Source organism: Haliaeetus leucocephalus, unplaced genomic scaffold (genome assembly GCF_000737465.1).
Source record: "Haliaeetus leucocephalus isolate CR32 unplaced genomic scaffold, Haliaeetus_leucocephalus-4.0 Scaffold1, whole genome shotgun sequence".
Classification (NCBI taxonomy): Eukaryota; Metazoa; Chordata; class Aves; order Accipitriformes; family Accipitridae; genus Haliaeetus; species Haliaeetus leucocephalus.
This window is the reverse complement of record NW_010972437.1, coordinates 16,710,099-16,729,016: the sequence shown is the minus strand read 5'-3', so window position 1 is coordinate 16,729,016 and position 18,918 is coordinate 16,710,099. Positions and strand designations below refer to the sequence as shown.

At 38.1% G+C, this 18,918-nt stretch overlaps 1 protein-coding gene across 3 annotated transcripts in view; it reads right to left on the bottom strand.

Moving 5' to 3' along the window:
* The window catches only part of PLA2R1 (phospholipase A2 receptor 1, 180kDa), a 42,482-nt gene that overhangs the window by 5,070 nt on the left and 18,494 nt on the right, over positions 1–18,918 (bottom strand). For all 3 annotated transcript variants that reach the window (XM_010567805.1, XM_010567814.1, XM_010567825.1), the window contains 16 exons: positions 17,575–17,744; positions 16,357–16,559; positions 16,004–16,149; positions 15,429–15,513; positions 14,334–14,466; positions 13,833–13,868; positions 13,164–13,321; positions 10,267–10,331; positions 9,782–9,885; positions 8,307–8,449; positions 7,379–7,496; positions 6,374–6,504; positions 5,657–5,801; positions 2,470–2,708; positions 1,776–1,944; positions 242–382 (listed from right to left, as the gene is read on the bottom strand). In XM_010567805.1, coding sequence (XP_010566107.1) covers positions 242–382; positions 1,776–1,944; positions 2,470–2,708; positions 5,657–5,801; positions 6,374–6,504; positions 7,379–7,496; positions 8,307–8,449; positions 9,782–9,885; positions 10,267–10,331; positions 13,164–13,321; positions 13,833–13,868; positions 14,334–14,466; positions 15,429–15,513; positions 16,004–16,149; positions 16,357–16,559; positions 17,575–17,744 — 2,186 coding nt within the window. The remainder of the gene's footprint in view (positions 1–241; positions 383–1,775; positions 1,945–2,469; positions 2,709–5,656; positions 5,802–6,373; positions 6,505–7,378; positions 7,497–8,306; positions 8,450–9,781; positions 9,886–10,266; positions 10,332–13,163; positions 13,322–13,832; positions 13,869–14,333; positions 14,467–15,428; positions 15,514–16,003; positions 16,150–16,356; positions 16,560–17,574; positions 17,745–18,918) is intronic.

The window sequence follows — 18,918 nt, the reverse complement described above, 5'->3', positions numbered from 1 at the left end:
TAAGACTGTTCTCACAAGTCTGAAAGGGAAAAAAATTCATTTTATGTGTTATTCTAGAAATCAGTACATTTTTTGGATGTATGTTGCCTTCAATTTCATAGTTGGCTTACGAGCTCCACTATTGTTATCTTGAACTAGAGAAAACACATGAACACATGCCATGATTTCAGGCATTTCAGAAAATATGGGGTTTTTTTAAGATACCACAATGACATTTTGTAGCTACAAAATAATCACTTACCTTGGTTTTTGCAGACTTCATTTGCAGTATCAAAACTTGTGACCTGCAGAACTGTGGAAAAGCTGTAGCAACTGTTTTTGAATTTGATCCAGGGAACAGTTTTTTCTGAACATAAGCCTTTATAGGCAGTGAGTTTCTTTTCTGTGATAGAAATAACAGCACAGCTTTATTGGCACAACAACATACACATTAATATAACATTCCACACTCTGTTTTGGAGTAATGCTAATAAGCATGTTATTGCGTTATGCCTCTATTTTTCAAAGTGAAAATCTAGTGGTTGTATACATTTGTATTAAAAGAGTAATGCTGGTTTTATTTCCGATCAAAACCCTTGCTGGATTGCAACAGCAATATCAGGACAATCTAACTGGTACTGACGTGCAGGAGTTATGAGCAAACTACAGGTGTATCAGAGCACTCCGGGCTGCCCAGCACCTCCCAGAGGGCTGGGGATTTCCAAGGATTGCACAGCTTCTCTCCACTAAGCCTCAAAGATAACTTATGCCATATACCGTGGCACAGAGGAGAGTTTCCCATCGGTAAGCAGCAGCCAGCCTCTCCAGCGTGCAATGTGCCGCAGCAAAGAGTCCCTCTGACTCAAGGCACCTCTACAAGCTCGCTTTGTGATACTCAGCATCGCTTTCTGGCAGTGCTGTAGGCAGCTACATTACCTATGGTCTCACAACATGCCTCCCACTTTGCTACAAAACACATTTTTAAAAAATTAAGTAAACCTTAGGCTATATATGATTACATAACTTGACAAACAAATGAGAAAATTAGTCAGCTTCATTACAAAAACCATGCTAAAGAATAACTTTTGTCTTGAAGGATTCCAAAATAGCTTTCTTCTCAATAGATCCAAAAGCTGTAATAAGCTGTAGGCAAACCCTGGCTGATCAATACCACCGAACAGGAACTATTTTGAGAACTGGATGCTACCAAAGACTCTGCAGTCCTGGACTGAATGGAGTCCCAGACCCGAGTCCTGGATTCAAATGAAGCCCAGCTAATTGGCAGAGCGTTGCAGGAAACACAACATATTTTAGGATACAGGAAAACATTCTCACCATTACAAAAAAGTAGCAAAATCTTTCATGTGCAATCAGTGAAGATGTGGCTCTAATTTTTCACTTTGCTCTAAATGCTTCCCTTCTCCCAACCCATAGTTCATTGCAGCAAACTGAATTTATTTCCCTTCGAGCTAGGTTATTAGCAATCATCATTTTTCACAGATAATACAGTCTTCACTGAAGAGACAGAGCAAGTAATTTTCCTGTTTCTTTTCTATTATGAAAGTCCTCTTTCCATTCTCCTACAGACCAGACCTGATGGCCAATATTTTATGGGGAAAAAATGGTTTCACAAATAGGAGCTACAGCAAGGAAATGCCAGAAATATACTTCAGTTTTGAATAATACTATCATCATTGCTTAACCTGAAACCAATTAATTTCCTTTCACATACTTCCGCTGTCAATACACACATTTGCAGCTGCAGAGATTTAACATGAAACTTCATTCTGACTTACTAGGTGGCACATGGCAAACTGCTCCTCGCAGAAGTCGTTCGCAGTTAGCACTCTTCCAGTGCCCCGAAGTATCAATGTAAACACAGCTGCCAAAGGCCTGGGACTCGTCGTCTTCCCAGAAGGTAAACAAAGACCTAGTCCCATCCGACCATTCAAAGTTAAGTCCGTTCTGCCAAAACAAATTTCAGATTATCTTTCTGATATGCTTTAGCACCATACAAGTTCATCTTCTTCCGGTGGCATCCTCACCAGATATTACAGAATGTCTTTTACATCTTGAAAGGCTGGTAGATCCAGAGGGATCTACAAAACACAGATCCAACGATCCTCCCAACTTACTTCTGGGAGACCACAAACTACACCTAACCTGCTGTTTTCAGCAAGTGGTTATCTGGGCCATTGAGCAACTACAAATGAAACAACATAATTTCAATGTTGACCCTACAAGAGATTTTTTTGTGTGTTCTTAAATGTTTTCTATGGCTTTTAGTTTTCAGTAGTCATTGCACCAAACTGGCTCTCATTAGATTTATACATTACGTTGCCAAATAATGGTTAAGGCTCAAGCTTTCCAGGGTTTCATTTCCAGATGCAAACGTCCTGTGACTTCAAATGAATGACGCAGCTCCTTAGCTTGTTACTGGAAAAACTCCTTTGCAGCATCATATTCATAACCAAGGAGTCCACTACGTACGTCCGAAGTGAACAGCCCGATCCAGTGGTCGTAGCCCAGCCGATTCACAATGACTGTGAGGAAGGCTTGGTGATACTGGTCTGTAATGCTGACCAACTCCGCACCGTTTGCCATGCAGGTTTTTAAAGCTGAAGACCATGTAAAATTCCCGCGTATTAGTTTATACGTTCTGTTCCCATATTCTAAAGTATCTGGCACAGGGTACATTTCAGAAGCATTGATGACATGTCTGGATGTGTCTGTTATAAACAAAAAGAAAGGATTTATTTATTTTTTTAAACAGCTTAAACATAGCAGAACAGCTCCTAAAAAATCAGAACTATCCTTAAAAACAAATATAAAAATCGCAAACTCCTTGGTTTCAGGAAGGCACTGTGAACTTTAAAAAGAAAAAGACGATGACTACTAGAACAGTATTTGAAATTCCATCAGAGCACAAAACTCATCATGGTGAATGAGTTTAATGTGTAACACACACACAAAAAAAAGAAAACCTGGATGGAGTTAGTTCCACTGACTGGATCTTTGAAGGTCAGTAAGAAATCACCAGGGATCTGGGCATATCCCAAATGTCCAATAGCAGTGGGTTGCAGAGTGCATTTATCCCAGATACTTTGCATGTAATTTAGATGACCTCTTTTTTGACCCGTTATTTATAATAATTTCCAAGATCAGTTTACAGCACAAAGCCTAGCCTCACAAATAACAGTACTGGTATAACCAAGAGGATGACAAACTGTGGCTCATGGTACTAGTAAGTGCTTGGGAGCTTCCTGAGCTCATCTTTACTATCCGTGAGCCAATGTAGGGAAGATCACAGCACTGGCACTTAAAGACAAATCCTCTGTGCTTGGTAAACTAACACAGCAATGTCCAAAAAAATGAAAGAAGAAGCAAGAAGCAGACTTTTTAGATTTAAGAAATAAAAGGAAAGTCTCCCATGTGAAAAACAATCAGGAGACAGAGACCATCTCTACCCCAGCCCACTCTGTGATGCTGCTGTGTTCGCTTTTCTACAGGAGGCAAATGCCTTTGCTAATGTGTACGAATGCCCACAGTATACTTTAAACAAGATTACTAGAATAAAGCAATGCCTCAGTTTTAATCCTGTTTGTCAGTTTGGATTAATTACTTCTGTCTCTAAAACTTCTCTGTGATTACCGAACGAAGCGGTTGCTTTGCTACGAAGTAGAGTGTGTTTAGACTTGGTTCCCTTTATGACTAAGAGAGGAGGAGTGTTAACAAGCGTCTTAAAATAGTAAATTAATTTATTATTTGTCATTCACAAAGCATTTAAAATTAGAAATTTCTAAGCAAGAAAAGGCTCTGCTCTTGAGCTAACTGAAGCACTCTATTTTGTTCCAGCTTTCAGTGTGTGTCACTGCTTAAAAAAAGAAAAGGCAGGAAATGCAGTAAAATGCTGACACCATCCTAACTCATGCACCACTAAGAGATCAGAGCCCAGTTCAGATCTCCTGCTGGTTTATTTCATTTTAGTCTTCTACAGAAAATAATTCAAAAAAGGAGAGACGGGATGTGGACAGTATGGCAGAAGCAAAGCACCAGCTCATCTTTCCAGGAATTGACACATTTGTTTGGACATTTGAGCAAGTTTAACAGTTCACGACCACCAGCAAGAGGCTGTCTCACCCCTCCCTTCTTTGCTTCTCTGCTCTTCCAGCTGCATATCCCCGTGCACAGGTCCTGACCCTGCACTGAGCTGATGCAGCCTAGAAAAACTGCACAAAATTACATCAATTGGGGGGAGGGGGAAGGGGGCGGGGAGAGGAAAGTTTTCTGCTGAGTTAGCAAGCTGAACTGCCTGATGGTTTGGGAGAGTGCCATGGGTGTCACTCTGGGGAGGCAGGACTTGTCCCTTCACCCCCAGGAGCGCTCTGCTGCACATGGGGCAGGCGGGTGGCCCTGAGCCCGGGGCACAGCGAGTCCCCCCCATCCCCACCATGCTTGGCCAGGGCCCATGGGCCACTCTCACGTTCACCCAGCCGGGAGATATGGGAAGGGTCCCGAGCACCCACTGAAGCCCCAATCCCCCCAGTGCCCTGCAGCCTGGCTGCCCTAAGGCAACGGTTTTCCTTCCTGCCTTTTAACGCCTTTTCCATCCGTCTGAAGCAGCAGTAAGGGGTTAAAATACCAATGTTTGGGAGGTAAATGAAACAAACCAGCAGAAAAATGCATTTATTTCTTTTTCCTACACTACGTGCAGTATTATTCCAGCACTCCCCACAACTGTAGTTCATAATAAATGGTGTCAAATACGGCTATGGTTTGCTAGAGCCACATGTGAGCGCTGCCCAAAACTTGTATTTGTTTATTCTACTTCTCTGCTCACTCGCCTCCTAGGCAGCCAGCAGGAGGGGATTGTCTCTTTAGACCCAGGGCTTAACTAAGAGGTGTTATATAAAGTTGAGCCATATAAAACCACCCCCGCAGTAAGTACAGCACCCAGGGACACTCCTTATAGGCTCAGATTACAGCCCTCCCTTTGATTTAGGGTTAATAATTTGCTGCTGGTCTATTTTGGGAGCATGCTCTGGCAGCTTCCCGCTGGCAGAGCTGCAGCAGCCCCAGGGACAGGGCTCCAAACCTGCCCGAGTGCCCCGGGGACGCCAGTGGCTCCCAGTCCAAGAGGCAACGCTGGAATGTCGCTCGAGGAAACCGAACAATGCGTGTTCCCCACAAACGCTTTGTGCTTCTGGCAAATTAACTTTATGGTAACAGAATTAAAGAACCATGAAAAGAAAAGCCAAACTCAATTTGATGGGCTAGTTGGTCCGCACTGTTCACAGAAATACATTTTCTAGAGTCTGTTCTGATCTAACAGTGGAAGTCGTCCCCCCCCCCAAATATCATATTTTCATCAAAATTACCCCCAGTTTTGCCTTCTGTAATTTCACGCCGTTACTCTGCTGCCATGACAGAAAAAGTGAAATTTGAACTATATTCCTGGTTCTAAGGTATGCAACGGAAAGCTCAAAGTTAGGAAGAATATAACATTTTTTTGGAAATTACTTCTACATCACAGCTACTGATTTATTAAATAGTGTAGAGCTAGTCTGTCTGTATATCAAACTATCTTAGAAATCTTTTATGTTCCTGGTTCTATAGACACCTATAACAAGCTGCTAGTAAGAAAAGAGAACAGAAGCAAAGCAAAACAAAACCTTACCCTGAGTCTTCTGGCAGACAAACCCGTAATTTTTCTGACAGTTTTCTAAGTACCATTTTCCCGTAAAATAAAAACTAGGGTTATTTGATACCAATGTACATAGTGGAAGTTGTTCTTGAATGTTTGCACTGTTATAATGCTGTCTCTGCAAGAAACACAGAACCTTATATTAATTTAAAAAAGACAGTATGTAAAAACAATGCATAATTATCACATTAAATTTAGAAGAATAAATATTTGATAGTCACTGTTATAAATATTTAGATAGACCAATGAACACTCCCATAAATACAATTTGAAACAATAACCTCCTAATAAAAAAGTCACAAGCTTTCACTGAACAAACTAAAATGCTAAGCCCAACACGGACTAACGTGGTGTAAAACACTATATTAAAATACAAAATTCATAATCTTATTCCTAATCTTTGCTCAGACCCAGCATATGATGCTAAACATGTAATTCAAACTTTGATGCTTAAAAGCAATTGCAAGAGAATGTGACTATAGCCACAAATTACAGAAATAATTGTCTCAGTAGCGCCTTTTTTGCTACCTCTAGTTATGCCCATAAATCTGTGCCCACAGTTGTTTGAAGTTGCAAAAATTAAAAGAAGACTAAGTTGCTGTAGCAAGTTAGGCCTTGTCTTTGTGGCAGTCAGGATTTTTATGGATAAAACAACTTCCCACTGTCCTTAAAGCCCCTGGAAATACTCACATGCACTACTTCAACTGGAGACCAGTTGGAATACATCGGAGGATTTTCATTCACCCATTTTTCATAATCATCACTCTGGAAACCTATCCAAACACTAGTTTTCTGTCCAAATAGATTCATTGTTATGAAAGCTGGAAAATGAAACAGGAATAAAATATAATTAACTAGTAACCATTTAGGGATTGATGAAGTCTCTTCAGACACAATAAAGCACTGAAAAATTTAATTACTAATCAATGACGTTACATAGTTAGTAGAAAGTAAGAACATGAGCGGCGTTTCAGTGTCATCCAACTATAAATTCAGTTAAATTGATTAACTTCAGTTGGTTTAGGATCTAGTCCATTAAATAGTAAGTCTTCCAGAAATATTCACAGCAGCTTGAACAACTTAAGTATTAGTTTAGGGTACTGTCCCATTGAAAAAGCTTTTCTCAGTTTTAGTTGAAAATAAGATTTCTCAACTAAAGATAGCCAATGAAATTCCTCCCACCTCCAAATAAATGGTTTTACAAATGTATGATATTCAACCACAGATTTTTATTAATAGGGATTATAAATATTTCTAAATGTGCTGGCATTTATTTCTCTGACAGTTCCAGCCTAGCACTATGCTTATGTGCTATACTATAGATCAGATTTTAAGTACTATTAAAGGATAAAAATGAGATTGCTTTTATAACAATGTAATGTGTTCATGGTAGAAATTTTACACAGCAAATTTTTAAATGGGTATTCCATTATTTTCTTTTATTTCTAATGCATGATATTAAGCACAAATTATAATTACTCATCAAAACGTACCCATCATATAGCTCAGTGAATATTTGAATCTTTACATTTTGGGAAACAGGGAAAGGGAAACACTGATTTGTTTAAAGCAGTAGAACCATGAGTAGGATCTGAACGATCTTTTTTCCTAAATCTGTAGCCAAGATCAAACTTCACTACAGCATCCTATTGAAGATGAAATTTTATTTGTTTAACAATATTTTCAGTACTCTACCTTGTTCCAGTTCATCTTCAAGGGAAGCGAGTGACCCATCATAGCTACTGCAGAACTCTTGTGCAGAGTACCAGTTTCTCAGATGCCCTGGATCCTTTGGAATTTGTATCAAAAAGCACTGTTTTAAAAAAAAAAAAGGCTTGTTTTGTTTTTTCTCTAGTTTAAAAACTATTTATCAATCACAAAGAGTGATCACTAAAACATTTCACACAGTGCTACTGAATATTAAATATTTCATTCATTTCTGTCCTGCAGCGGACCTCTCCAACATGCTTGGTATCAGTTTTCAGCTGCAATCAGGCCTGGATTCAAATCAGTTGTTTAAAGGCAAACACAATCTGCGTTAAATTTATCCTTGTAGTCACGATGAGTTCAGCACTGGGATAAATCTGGCCACCTCAATGCATGTTGCACTATGTATTTAAGAGAAGCCTGAAGAAATAATTGCCTTTCGGCCTCCAATTGCAAATGGACTTTGGTTTATAATTATCTTTGATGAACCCTATTTGAAACACCACCTTTCGGAGGATGGCTGCATTTGGGGATCCATTTAGTACAACAAGGGGACAGAGATCTGTTTTGAGACCATAAAAACCTCTTGGAATTGTCATAAGTGGAAAAGAGAGGCTGGAGCAGGCTTTTTACAGCAAATGCACAAATACACTTAGATAGCTTTTGCATATATCAGTATTCACTTCCTTCAACTAAACTAAAATTTTTGACAGCTTATTAAGAAAACTTCTGTGTGCAAAGCTACTTAATAGCCTTAAACCTCTGTATCACTGTGTCAGTACTTAGAAACCTAAGGGCCCTGCTTTCAAAAAGGAAGAAAATCGTCAAATACTGAATAATCCTTAAGAAGTCCAATTTCTGTCATAAATATGGAAAGCATTTTGTATAATCAAACAGCAGAAAAAAAATGTTTTACTTTGAATCCAAAGTGCAACCAGCCTTTGGGACATACTCCTTGTTGGTTCTGGTCTTTTGGAATCTCTTTCTCTATTTTCCATGCAAATTTACGTTTACAAATACAGGGAAGAGAGACAGTGCAGTTTTCATCACCCCAGAGTCCTGCGCAAGAAGAAAAATCACAGTTCAGTATCAGCTTGAGAATTGGAAAGGGTTTTTTTCTTAGCTAGCTTAGATATTGTTAAGAAGAGTATCCTTTAGTGGTTGAGTAAGATGAGATTCTACATCAAATACATTTGTACATATCGCATTACAGTGGATTTGATGGTCCATGGGGCTCATAATAAAATCAAACTGGGAATAAAAGTAAGTTAAAACAATTCCTCTACACTGAGTCACACAACATATGCCTATATCATCATGTATTTAAAAAAATATTATCTATGCAAAAAAAGGGAAAGATATAGAAATGATGTCTTCCAGATAAAATAGTTTGACTTCCTTACATTGAAAATCTTTGGCAAGATCCAGGTACTGACATAAAACGCTGACCTGCTTAGGAGGAAAACACATTTTTCAGTGCACTCAAGTTGTTGACCAGTTCCCATCTGCTGGCCAGCTGAGGGGGGAGGGTGGGCATCTCTTCCTTTTATCTGATAATAACTATAGGAACGCCAAACTCAAGCATTCGAAAGTCACGAATCAAAACCCCAAGACTGTGTGTGGAAAAAAAGAAGGTTTTACATTTTTTCAGTTTTGGCTTTTGAGGCTGAGATTACAAGAGTGCAGCTGGATTAATTTTTTTTCAGCTCTTCTTACAAATACAAAGCTGGATATTTTTTCTTTCCATGGAACCTGACATGTTTACTTTATCATGACTTGCAGATCTTCAGAAAACAGAGACTGTGAGATGACAGAAATCACTAGAACCAGCAGCACTGTATATTTTTTTAATTAGTGTAGTGAAATACAGAGCTATGTGATGATGTAAAGGCTAGCACCAAAACCATGGTACCCCCAAATCCCTCAGCAGATTGGCTACGGGATCGAAAATAAGCTAGAAACCTGAGTATTTAAAGTTGTGTGCTGATAGAAAAACAGTTTATAAATGTAGGAAAAATTGTTGCTCCATCCATCTCATTTGGTTCTAAGAAAACTGACTGTGAAACCCAGCAAGGCGTTAACATTTTTGCTATGCCGTAACAGATTCTTAAGTAAAACTAAAGTATCAGTATCACTGGAATCTCTGTATTTTGACATTAGAGAACTGGAACTATTAATATACTTTTAAATCCTACAACCTAGTCTCTGAGAGTATTAATGATATTGCACTATTCTTTTCTTAACCTTAAAAGCAGTTATGTAAATTATAACCATGTAACAGGACTTGAATATGGACGCATTTCTTGAGAGCAATTGAAAAAAACATAACGCCTTGAGCCAACAACAGAATCAAGTCACAACTCCTGCAGCAAAAGGAAATATAAAATAAACCTGTTTGTGATGAAATGAAGCCACATCTTTTCCCTGGTTTCTGCGGATTTCTTTCCCTCCCTTCATTCCAGTTCTGGTATGTTACTGGTGATTCATCTCTCCAGCTGCACAGAAATGTTAAGAGTGTAGTTACTCTTTTTCCTATTCTTACCTAAAAATACACCCTCCATTAAAAGCATTTGTAAGGAGATACAAGGTAGAAAGTGCCCCTTTATTAACTAAGCGTTAAAAAACCAACCAACAACAACAAGGTTGATATTCATATCTTTGGCTTGTATCTTCTATAACCCTTTCCGAAGAAATACGGTAACATGGAGATAAATTAAGGGTAATATATTCTGAATGATATTTACATGAGAACTGAAGTTGTCTCTTGAATATCCCACTCAGTCATCAAACCGTTTTAGCCCGTCAGACTGAATGGCAGCCTGTAAACAGGGCATGCCAAGTACAACTCACAGCAGCTGAAGTGTAGGTATTCTTACCGAAATTCATCACTGAGGTTTTCTGCGTGCAGTCCAATCCACCAGTGAACATCACTATTCGATAGCTATAAAAAAAATGTTTTGCCATATGTTTAGCTGTTGCTGGCCTCTTATCCAAGCATTAACAAACTCCTAAAGTCAGACTGTATTCAGACAAATAGCATCTCCATTGTGTTCCAATGGGAGAACAGCTGCTAAATCCTGCCCTTGTTAATTTATGTCACTTCAGTAAGGTTATTCACATAAGCAGAGCATGATTTAGCTCCCACTTTCCACTGGATTGCTGATGTATCTTCTGTAAACTAGGACTTTACAATTTTAGGAATTTACAGCCTATCTGGCTTGAAAAGGACTGTAGTCTTAGGCCAGAATTTGTTTTTCACCAACTCCTAAAAATAGACAATAGCAAATATTTCCTTTTAGCATTAATATACTGCTGGTCTTTAATGTTTTCAAAATGTTTTCTATGAACATTTACTGACTTTGTATAGCTCATACAAGAGACTCCTACAGCTGCTTTCCAGACTGACTGTTGTTCTCATGAAAGGGTCTAGACCTCCACTCCTAAAAGGCAAAGTATTATGGAAAAGTCACAGAAATAATGTAATTCAAACAGCTGCTTATTATTGCTGTGCTGACTTGATCCTGCCTTAAACTGTGAACAGGCTTCACTTTCAGGGTTAGCCACTCAATGGTCACAGTTTTGGGGTCTTTAGGAAAGAGCCAACAACAAAAAAAGAGCTCTGAATGTGCAGGACACTGGAAAAGCCATCCTGTCTCTGAGAAGCATTTATTTTTTTCCAGAAAGAACTGAAGTGCAGCCTGTGTTGTGGCAGCCACACTGTCCTTGGAGTTATAGTTAGGATTTCACCAGCTTACAGCTTACATAGCAATATCAAATGAAGAAAGTAGACATTTCTGAAGAGACTCAGGAATGCTGTCTGATTTGGTATTGCCTGGCCCCTGAGTTTAGTTTTCTGAGCACAGCACTCAGCCTACACATTAGAGTTTTTAAAGAAACAGTGAGAAATGTGATTTCAAATTCCACGTTAAGAAATTTTGATGAAGTTTTCTAATGACACATACAAAGTCTATCTGGACTGCTGAGTATTATTTTAGTGATTGCCATCATTACTCCTGCTTCCACAGGAAACTGGCTACAATCACTTTGGGACACACCTGGCTATACTGGGAAAGCTTAGCCAAAGGCAGCAGGCTTTACAATAGCTGTGTGTTACATTCTGAGACAAAACTTCAAGGAAGTTAATCTGATTTCCAATGCCAAGGAAGCAAACTTGGCTTTTTCATTGCAGAATGCTCACAAATTGCCATAATACCCACTAATGTTAATGATAAATCCGCTTTTAAAAGATCTGTTGAAAGTAAACACGACTTTAAAGAAGCATTCTGATTAGCCATTTTAAGTGATCTTAAGTTAGAAAAATACATCTTTTTTTAAAGCTATATCATTTTTTAAGTCATAAACATTTAGTGTTAGGTCAGGCAGTAATGACATCACATCACAATCTCTGGTAGATGTAGAAGAAGACAGCCTAGCCAGTTATGTTGCTCTTTCATTATAAGTTATTTTTGCCGTGAACTGTTGATTTAAATCCAGTTCATCATGTTTTAATACAAAATTACTTAAATAGCAGATAAAAATGACACATAATTCTCTGGAAACTTAAAACCCCCATACAACACAATTCTACTTATGCTTTCTATTGTAAGTTAAAAGCAGAGAAGGCTGTACACAGTGCAAGCAAAGCCAAGTGTGGGTCAAGAGCTTTTCTGTCTTTTAAAGATCACACTATGATATCCCTTTACATTACAGTTGTAGAATTTTGCCCTCAGTAAGGCAGATGTGTTATTTTTATTCTCTCTTTTTTTTTATTTTCCTTATTTTGCTTTTACTGAGAACACCTAAAAGAAAACAGACTTAGTTTCTTGGGAATTCATCTGCTTCTGCAGCTATTTCTCAGCTTCAAAGCTGTTTGTTACATCAGAGTGGTTCTACAGAAATTCTGCTTTTGTCCAGAGGAGGGAATTTAGAGGCAGATATCTTTTTTCCCAGAGAAATATCCATAGTCGCAAAGGGTTTTACTTCAGGAAAACATCATACAGATGTGTGGATACATGGGAATGTTGCCCAAGCTGGTGTACACAGAGGAAAAGGTAATCTCTTTTCCATGGTCATAAGTACCCACATCCATTGTTTAGAGTTCTATAATTAAGGTGCAGAGAAATTGGTAATTCTTCATTCTTGGCGAGCTCTCCCCAAGAATAATCTTTCAAATCATCATGTTGAAGATTTAAACTATGAAGACCATTGCAACCATATGGACTTACTGCCCACATCACGCTAACATACCCACTGAAATGTCCCTCAGTATTGCTACCTGATGACCAGCTGCAAGTTACTGAATGGGAATGGAGCATAACCAGGGAACTGTGCAGGTCCAGGAGACATCCTGGTGGATGCAGAACCACTGTGTGAACACCTCAGGAACCAGAGTGGGTCCCCTTGGTCATGGAGCTGGGGGGGGGAGAAGAAGGAACAGAGAAGGATGTACACCACGTGTGAAACAATCCTTTCTCTTTATCCCTAATTACTTTCATTACTTTGGGATAGGAAGCTGGTTTTTGATCCTCTTGGGTCCTTTGAGGCAGAATGACCGGCCTGCTCATTAGCAGAGATGATTCTGCAGATTCTGAAATGTTACTGACTTCTTTAGCTAGATAGGGCTTCAGGGAAGGATGTGATAAATGAAGACAGCAAGAGAATTATTTCTGAATTAAAATGTCTTTCGGATTCTACCTGGAGCAACAGACAGCCAGATATTCCAAAAAATGTAGCAGAAAATAGCCAGTTACTGCCTGAGGGTAGTTTTTGTTACCTTCTTAATTTTATTTTGAATAAAGGCTTGTTCACCAGAGGAATTTATTGTTGCCATTCCACTGCGAAGCCAGCCACAGACAAACTCATAGGTTTCCCAGTCCGTAGGACTGACATGGAAAAGGTATTCTGCTCCTTGATAATACATCCACGGCAGTTCTAGAAAACAAGCAAAAAAGTCAGTGGTGTGCAGGGGTAAAAACTCATTTCAAGTCTCATTCTTTGTGACCCCCGTGGCCCGCCTTCAGCCATGTGTCAGAGTACAAATATGCCACAACTAACAGCAGAACCATATTTAACATACCAATTTATGAAAACAAAATGCACTATGAGTAATTTTTTTAAAATAGTCTATCCTGTGATACTGCAGTAATATTAAGCCTTTGCCCTGCCTTTGCAAAAAGGCAGTTTTAACGTGATGGAGGGGTTATCAAACTCCTGTGCTTATTACTGGTGTCATTCCTTTACCCAACTGAAGTAGTATCTGATGTTTCAGTGTTCCTAAACAAAAGAGTAGCAGATTTTGATCTGTAGCAACCAGTTCCTACAGAGTTTCTTAATGTAAACTTTTAACTCGGAATATTTTAGTTATTTTATTTTTACCAATAGCTTAAATTGTATTTCCAAGTTGTAATGTTTCAAGATGCCAAAAAAGAAAATGTTTTCATACCAGCTATGTACCAATCTGGATTCTTTGGTTTAACACCTGTAAAAATACATAAATAAATTAAAACATTGCTGATTAAGAATGAAAAGAGGTATTTCACTGAAATTGCTTTCTCCATATGATAAGGATTTAATCAAAATCATGAAGAATACTGCTACTCTCATTCAGGGACAAAAAAAAAAGTGTTAAACATGGAATAAAATAAAATAATTGCCACACTTAACATTTTTACTAACCTTTACAAATAAGAACTTTGATTAACTCCTGCTAACTAACTGCTAATCACTGCTATCCATTTTGAAACTGATGGCACATATTAGACCTGTTAACTGGCAAACAAACCCTAATGGCCACATATAGCTTTGCCACAATTTCATGCAGAAGACCAATGAGGAGAACTCGAGATGTGGCTAAAAAGCAAGCTTTTAGGTATTTTTTTTCCTTGTCTCTCCTGAATTGCAAGTAATGGGTATGATAGACGATGTATGTTAATTAACATTTCACCTTTTGGTATTTTGCATATCCATTCACGCTTTTCATTGCAGTGTGCTGGAAAGACCGTTCTATTTACTTTGAACACACCACAGTTTCTTGAGTCATCTTCAACATACTTGCTTTCCAAAAATGAAGATACAACCTGAAAACAACACATTCATTACCTTTCACCAACAATCTCAGATGAAGCATTTCAAAATCTCACTATGGAGAAAAAGGAAGGATTTGGAGATGTGTGTATGGTAACATCTTAAGCAACAACTAGAGGACCACCTAAATTATGGTGGTAAAATCCAAAATAAAGGGTCCATAATCACGTTCTATCAATGTCTTGTTCAACTTTCCCATCTTATATCAGACTTCTTCTTCATAAAAATAATTGAATAGCTATGAAACCTACCAATTTTTTGACATGATTAGCAGTAGTTGCCCACTTCTAACAGCCTTTGCTTTGGTTCATCACATTGCATGATTGAACTTTGCACTCACATTCTGAAATTACTTAAGTAATGATGGCAGAGCTGGCACTGTTCTTTAAGGCTGAAAACCAATTACAGTTTAAAAACTGACCCTTCTTCAGTCGTTCGATGTTTAAATCCCAGGTACTAACCATTAGTGTGGCATGTGGCACCAATGCCTTCAATAAAAGTGGTATTAAAAAAAGGAAGGACTTAGCTCTGAATGCAGGCATGAACCTAACAGTCATATAATAAATAAAGCACCTAAGCACAGCTCTCAGGCTTTCCAACGCGTGTGCATGTGTACGCCCATAAATATGTATATATACACACACACACAATGTGTTCACTCTGCATATGCCTGGTCCTGGACTAAACACAACATGCTTTGCAGGAAAGCACACATCTGCAAAACTTTATAATCCTACCAAACTCCTTTTGCAGTTGCAGAGCCCTTTTGCACAGGCTGCTATTTTAATAGTAGTGTACCATTAATCCTATTGTAACAATTACTTTAAGTGAAATATGCGGACAGGAAAACCAAACCGTTTTCCTGGCCAATGTTTGCTCACAAGGCTTATTTTTGTGAACTTATGCTTAGATATGACTTGAAAGGTTACTAAATATATAGTATACAGATAGTTACAGGTGTTCTGTCAGACCACTGCCATGTCCCTCCAGAAAGCAGGTTTCTTTTATTAAATCCAATCCAGAACTGTCTGTCTTCTGTCCTGTGATGGAAACAAAGAAAATAACATTTCTCATGCACTTTTTCCTTAGCTACTTCAGAAATTATTTTTTAAATAGTGCAAATACCCATATTCATTTCTTCTGGAATTCAATATATCATTCTGTAATACATTTCTTAAATTTTTAGTATCCTTGAAGTAAACTCTGGTTTTCCTACTAAAGCGTTAAATTATACTTTTAAAGATGAAAACATTTAAAACAGGATTAAAATTTCCAAACCTCCATTTCAACAGGGAATATTAACACACAAGAATATCACTTTGACATTAACAGTTGCTCAACACCTACTACAAAGATCACCTTCAAAAAGAATCGTATTACAGTGTTGCTAATACACTTCACCCATTTCTAAGTTTGCTAGAGACTTCTTCAGCCACTAGTAAAGAGGATAGAAGAACCTAAAGTGTAGATTATTTTTACGTATTAGTATGATTAAGATAAATCTTGTTAGTGTTAAAAAAATACATTTACCTATCAAAAATTGTGTATAATAAATTGTTTAAAAATGTCTCTTCATAGATATGGCTAAAACTAGCAAGATGTGCTCCAAAATCTTGGCATAACGCTTCTGCTTCCTCCCATGTTCTTCTCATCAGAACTTTTTCATTGTGAAATATCTGCAATAAAATAAACACTGTCATAAATGTAGTTGATTTTGGAGAGCAGTTGTTTCAGAAACCCATAAAAATCAAATATTATTTGCAGTTTTTCCTATAGTAAAGCCACGTATATTCCAAGTGCAGTTCTGATTCTTAAGACTCTCACTCACTTTAAAGTGCAGTGAAGGATGGTAACAATTAATTCAAAGCAAGTTTGTCACATACCTTGTAGCAGTTGAGCAGATTAGCTTCTGACTCCCATCCAAAATAGCAGGAACTCAAATGTTTTTGAAAAGTAAGTTCAGGTTCTTCATAAGAATTGATTTTTTGCTTGCACAATGACATTGCTTTGAAGTTCTTACAACTTTTCACCTCCCAATAACCAACAGGGTGCTGACCTCGCATAGCCACACATCCTCCAGAATGACCTAGACAGGGGAATAAGTGTTGAGTATCAGCATAAAGCATTTGAATTTTGTGAATTTTTGGTGAAGTGACTGTTTTATTGGCATCAGGTTCTGGATAAAACCTCGATGGACTTACAGAAGTAGCAAATTCTCTGGTCAGTGACCGGTTTGTAAGCCTGTCTTGGCTGACTTGAGCTTGTAAAAATGAACCATGACGAAGGGTTCCTCTCACAAAACGCAGCAGATGAAATACAACTTAAAATAGTACTTTCGCTAACTGCAGTAGTGAAGCAATAAACGTAAAGAGCCCCAAACTGAGAAGCACTTAGTGAAATGGAGTGTCTTTATTATTATGTCTCTATTCTCAGGTATTGCCAAGAGGTTTACATTTCAAAGGTTGAACAACTATTTCATTTTTTTGTTATTTGTTTTTTTGGAATGTTTTCCTTTGGACTACTATAAAACAAACAAACTCAAACAAGCAAACCAAGTATCTAAGGCAATCTCTGCCCTCCTTTTTTCATAAAAAATGCAAATTACAAACTGTGACCGTTACCAGATAAAATTCATGACTTCTCTGGGATCTTTTGCTCGGACTCTCAGCAAGCCCTGATGGGGTCCTTGAAAAGGCCATAAAGAAATGTATGAAAAACATCGCACAGAAAAAGAAAAATTTCAGGGATTAGCTGTGTCTGCAAGGAGAGCACAGCTGTTAATTTCCACCCCACCGCACCAGAGGGTGGGAAGAGTGACGTCCAGCATCCTGCCACAACCGGGGAGCCCACGATAACAGCACCCGAGTGCAAAGTGGGGAGGGAAGCTCTGGCTTCTCCACAACTGCCAGCTCATCTAACTCAATCCATGGTAGGAAGTTACAGAATTGATAAAAAATGTAAGCTTAACTCTCTGCTCTCTTGGCCAGGCAGGGAGGAAAGGACCAGGACTCTTCAGTCACTGCTAAGCCACTGGTGGCAGGGGGAAGAGAGTGCACTGCCCCCCTCCAAGCCGTTTCTTTTTCTATCAGCATGTTACTCACGTGGCTGGTACTTGTTCCAGTTTGTGTATCTCACAGAGTGATTATTTCCTGCTGTACTTAGCCAAAAGTATTCTCCTGTGTTGTTAAGGTCTTGCAATCCTATCCAAAAATACATTCTCTCAGATTTTACCATGCTACGGATCATGCTGTTGATAAAAGCTTGTTCAAACCTTAATAAAATAATAAAGACAAAAACTTTATTGAATAAAATAGGTTAATAGGTATTTCAGTGAATAGCTCATGAAATGATTTAAGTTATGCGAGAAGAAAAAAATATGTAAGAGATACTTAATTTTCTTTATAGAATGCTGTGGGGAACTTCAGGCATAAGTCTCTAGCATAAACCATACTATATCTTCCCTACTTTTTTTTCAGCATTTGGGCACACAGAAGCAGCAGTAGATTAAGATCTTACAAGCTCAATGCTTGAACTACAAAATGTAAAGACAGAATATATGAATAATGCACAAATAAAAATAAGAAACTCCTTGTATTAAGGAGAAAAGATAGCGGGGTCCAAAAAAGCTACAGAAGAAAGAAAAGGCTCTGCACAGAAGTATCCTATGGGAACCAGACACACAAACCAGCACTAAGAAACCAGAGTTGAAAGACTCAAAGCACTAGCTGATCTGACTACAGAAGGAATCATTTTTTCCTTCTTTAATTTCATTAAAGTTATGCGAGAGATTTACACCTTTTTGCAAGTAATAATTGTTGCATATAGTAACCCATTGGTCACTTAAATGTAATTTATTAAAATATAATTGGTATAGCATTATACAAAAATGCTTCAGTTTATGAGCACATTTAATCAGCTTCCTATGAAAATACATACAGCAAAATAAATTCCCAGTTTGGTAAAGACTTATATGACTTCTTGGTTTCACACATTGTGAAAAGAATGTCTAATACCACAAGGATGACATTAATGTAAAAAACTGAATGTATCTGTAATACTGAGAGTGACTGAAAACTTTTATTTAATTTTCATTTCCTCTGCATGTTCTCTTTTTATATCAACTCTCCTTCCTCTACAACCTACTTTTTAATGAATCTTTTAGTATCAATACACTGAAAAGTTTTTGCATTTTTCACACCAGAACAACAAACCTCAGCAGTAATTTAAAAAAAAGCTAAACTAACAACTAGCTTCTTCTGCCCCTCCCAATATTGGAACTGGGAACTAACATCATAAACAGTGATGGCTACACCCAGTAAAAATCAAATAAAAAGAAATAAGCAGAAAAAAACGGAAGACGTGCTTCCAGTGATGTGCAGAGTGCCCTCAGCTCCCTGTGACGTTTAAGCTGCAAATGCTCAGCTGCAAGAATTTGTCCTTTATCC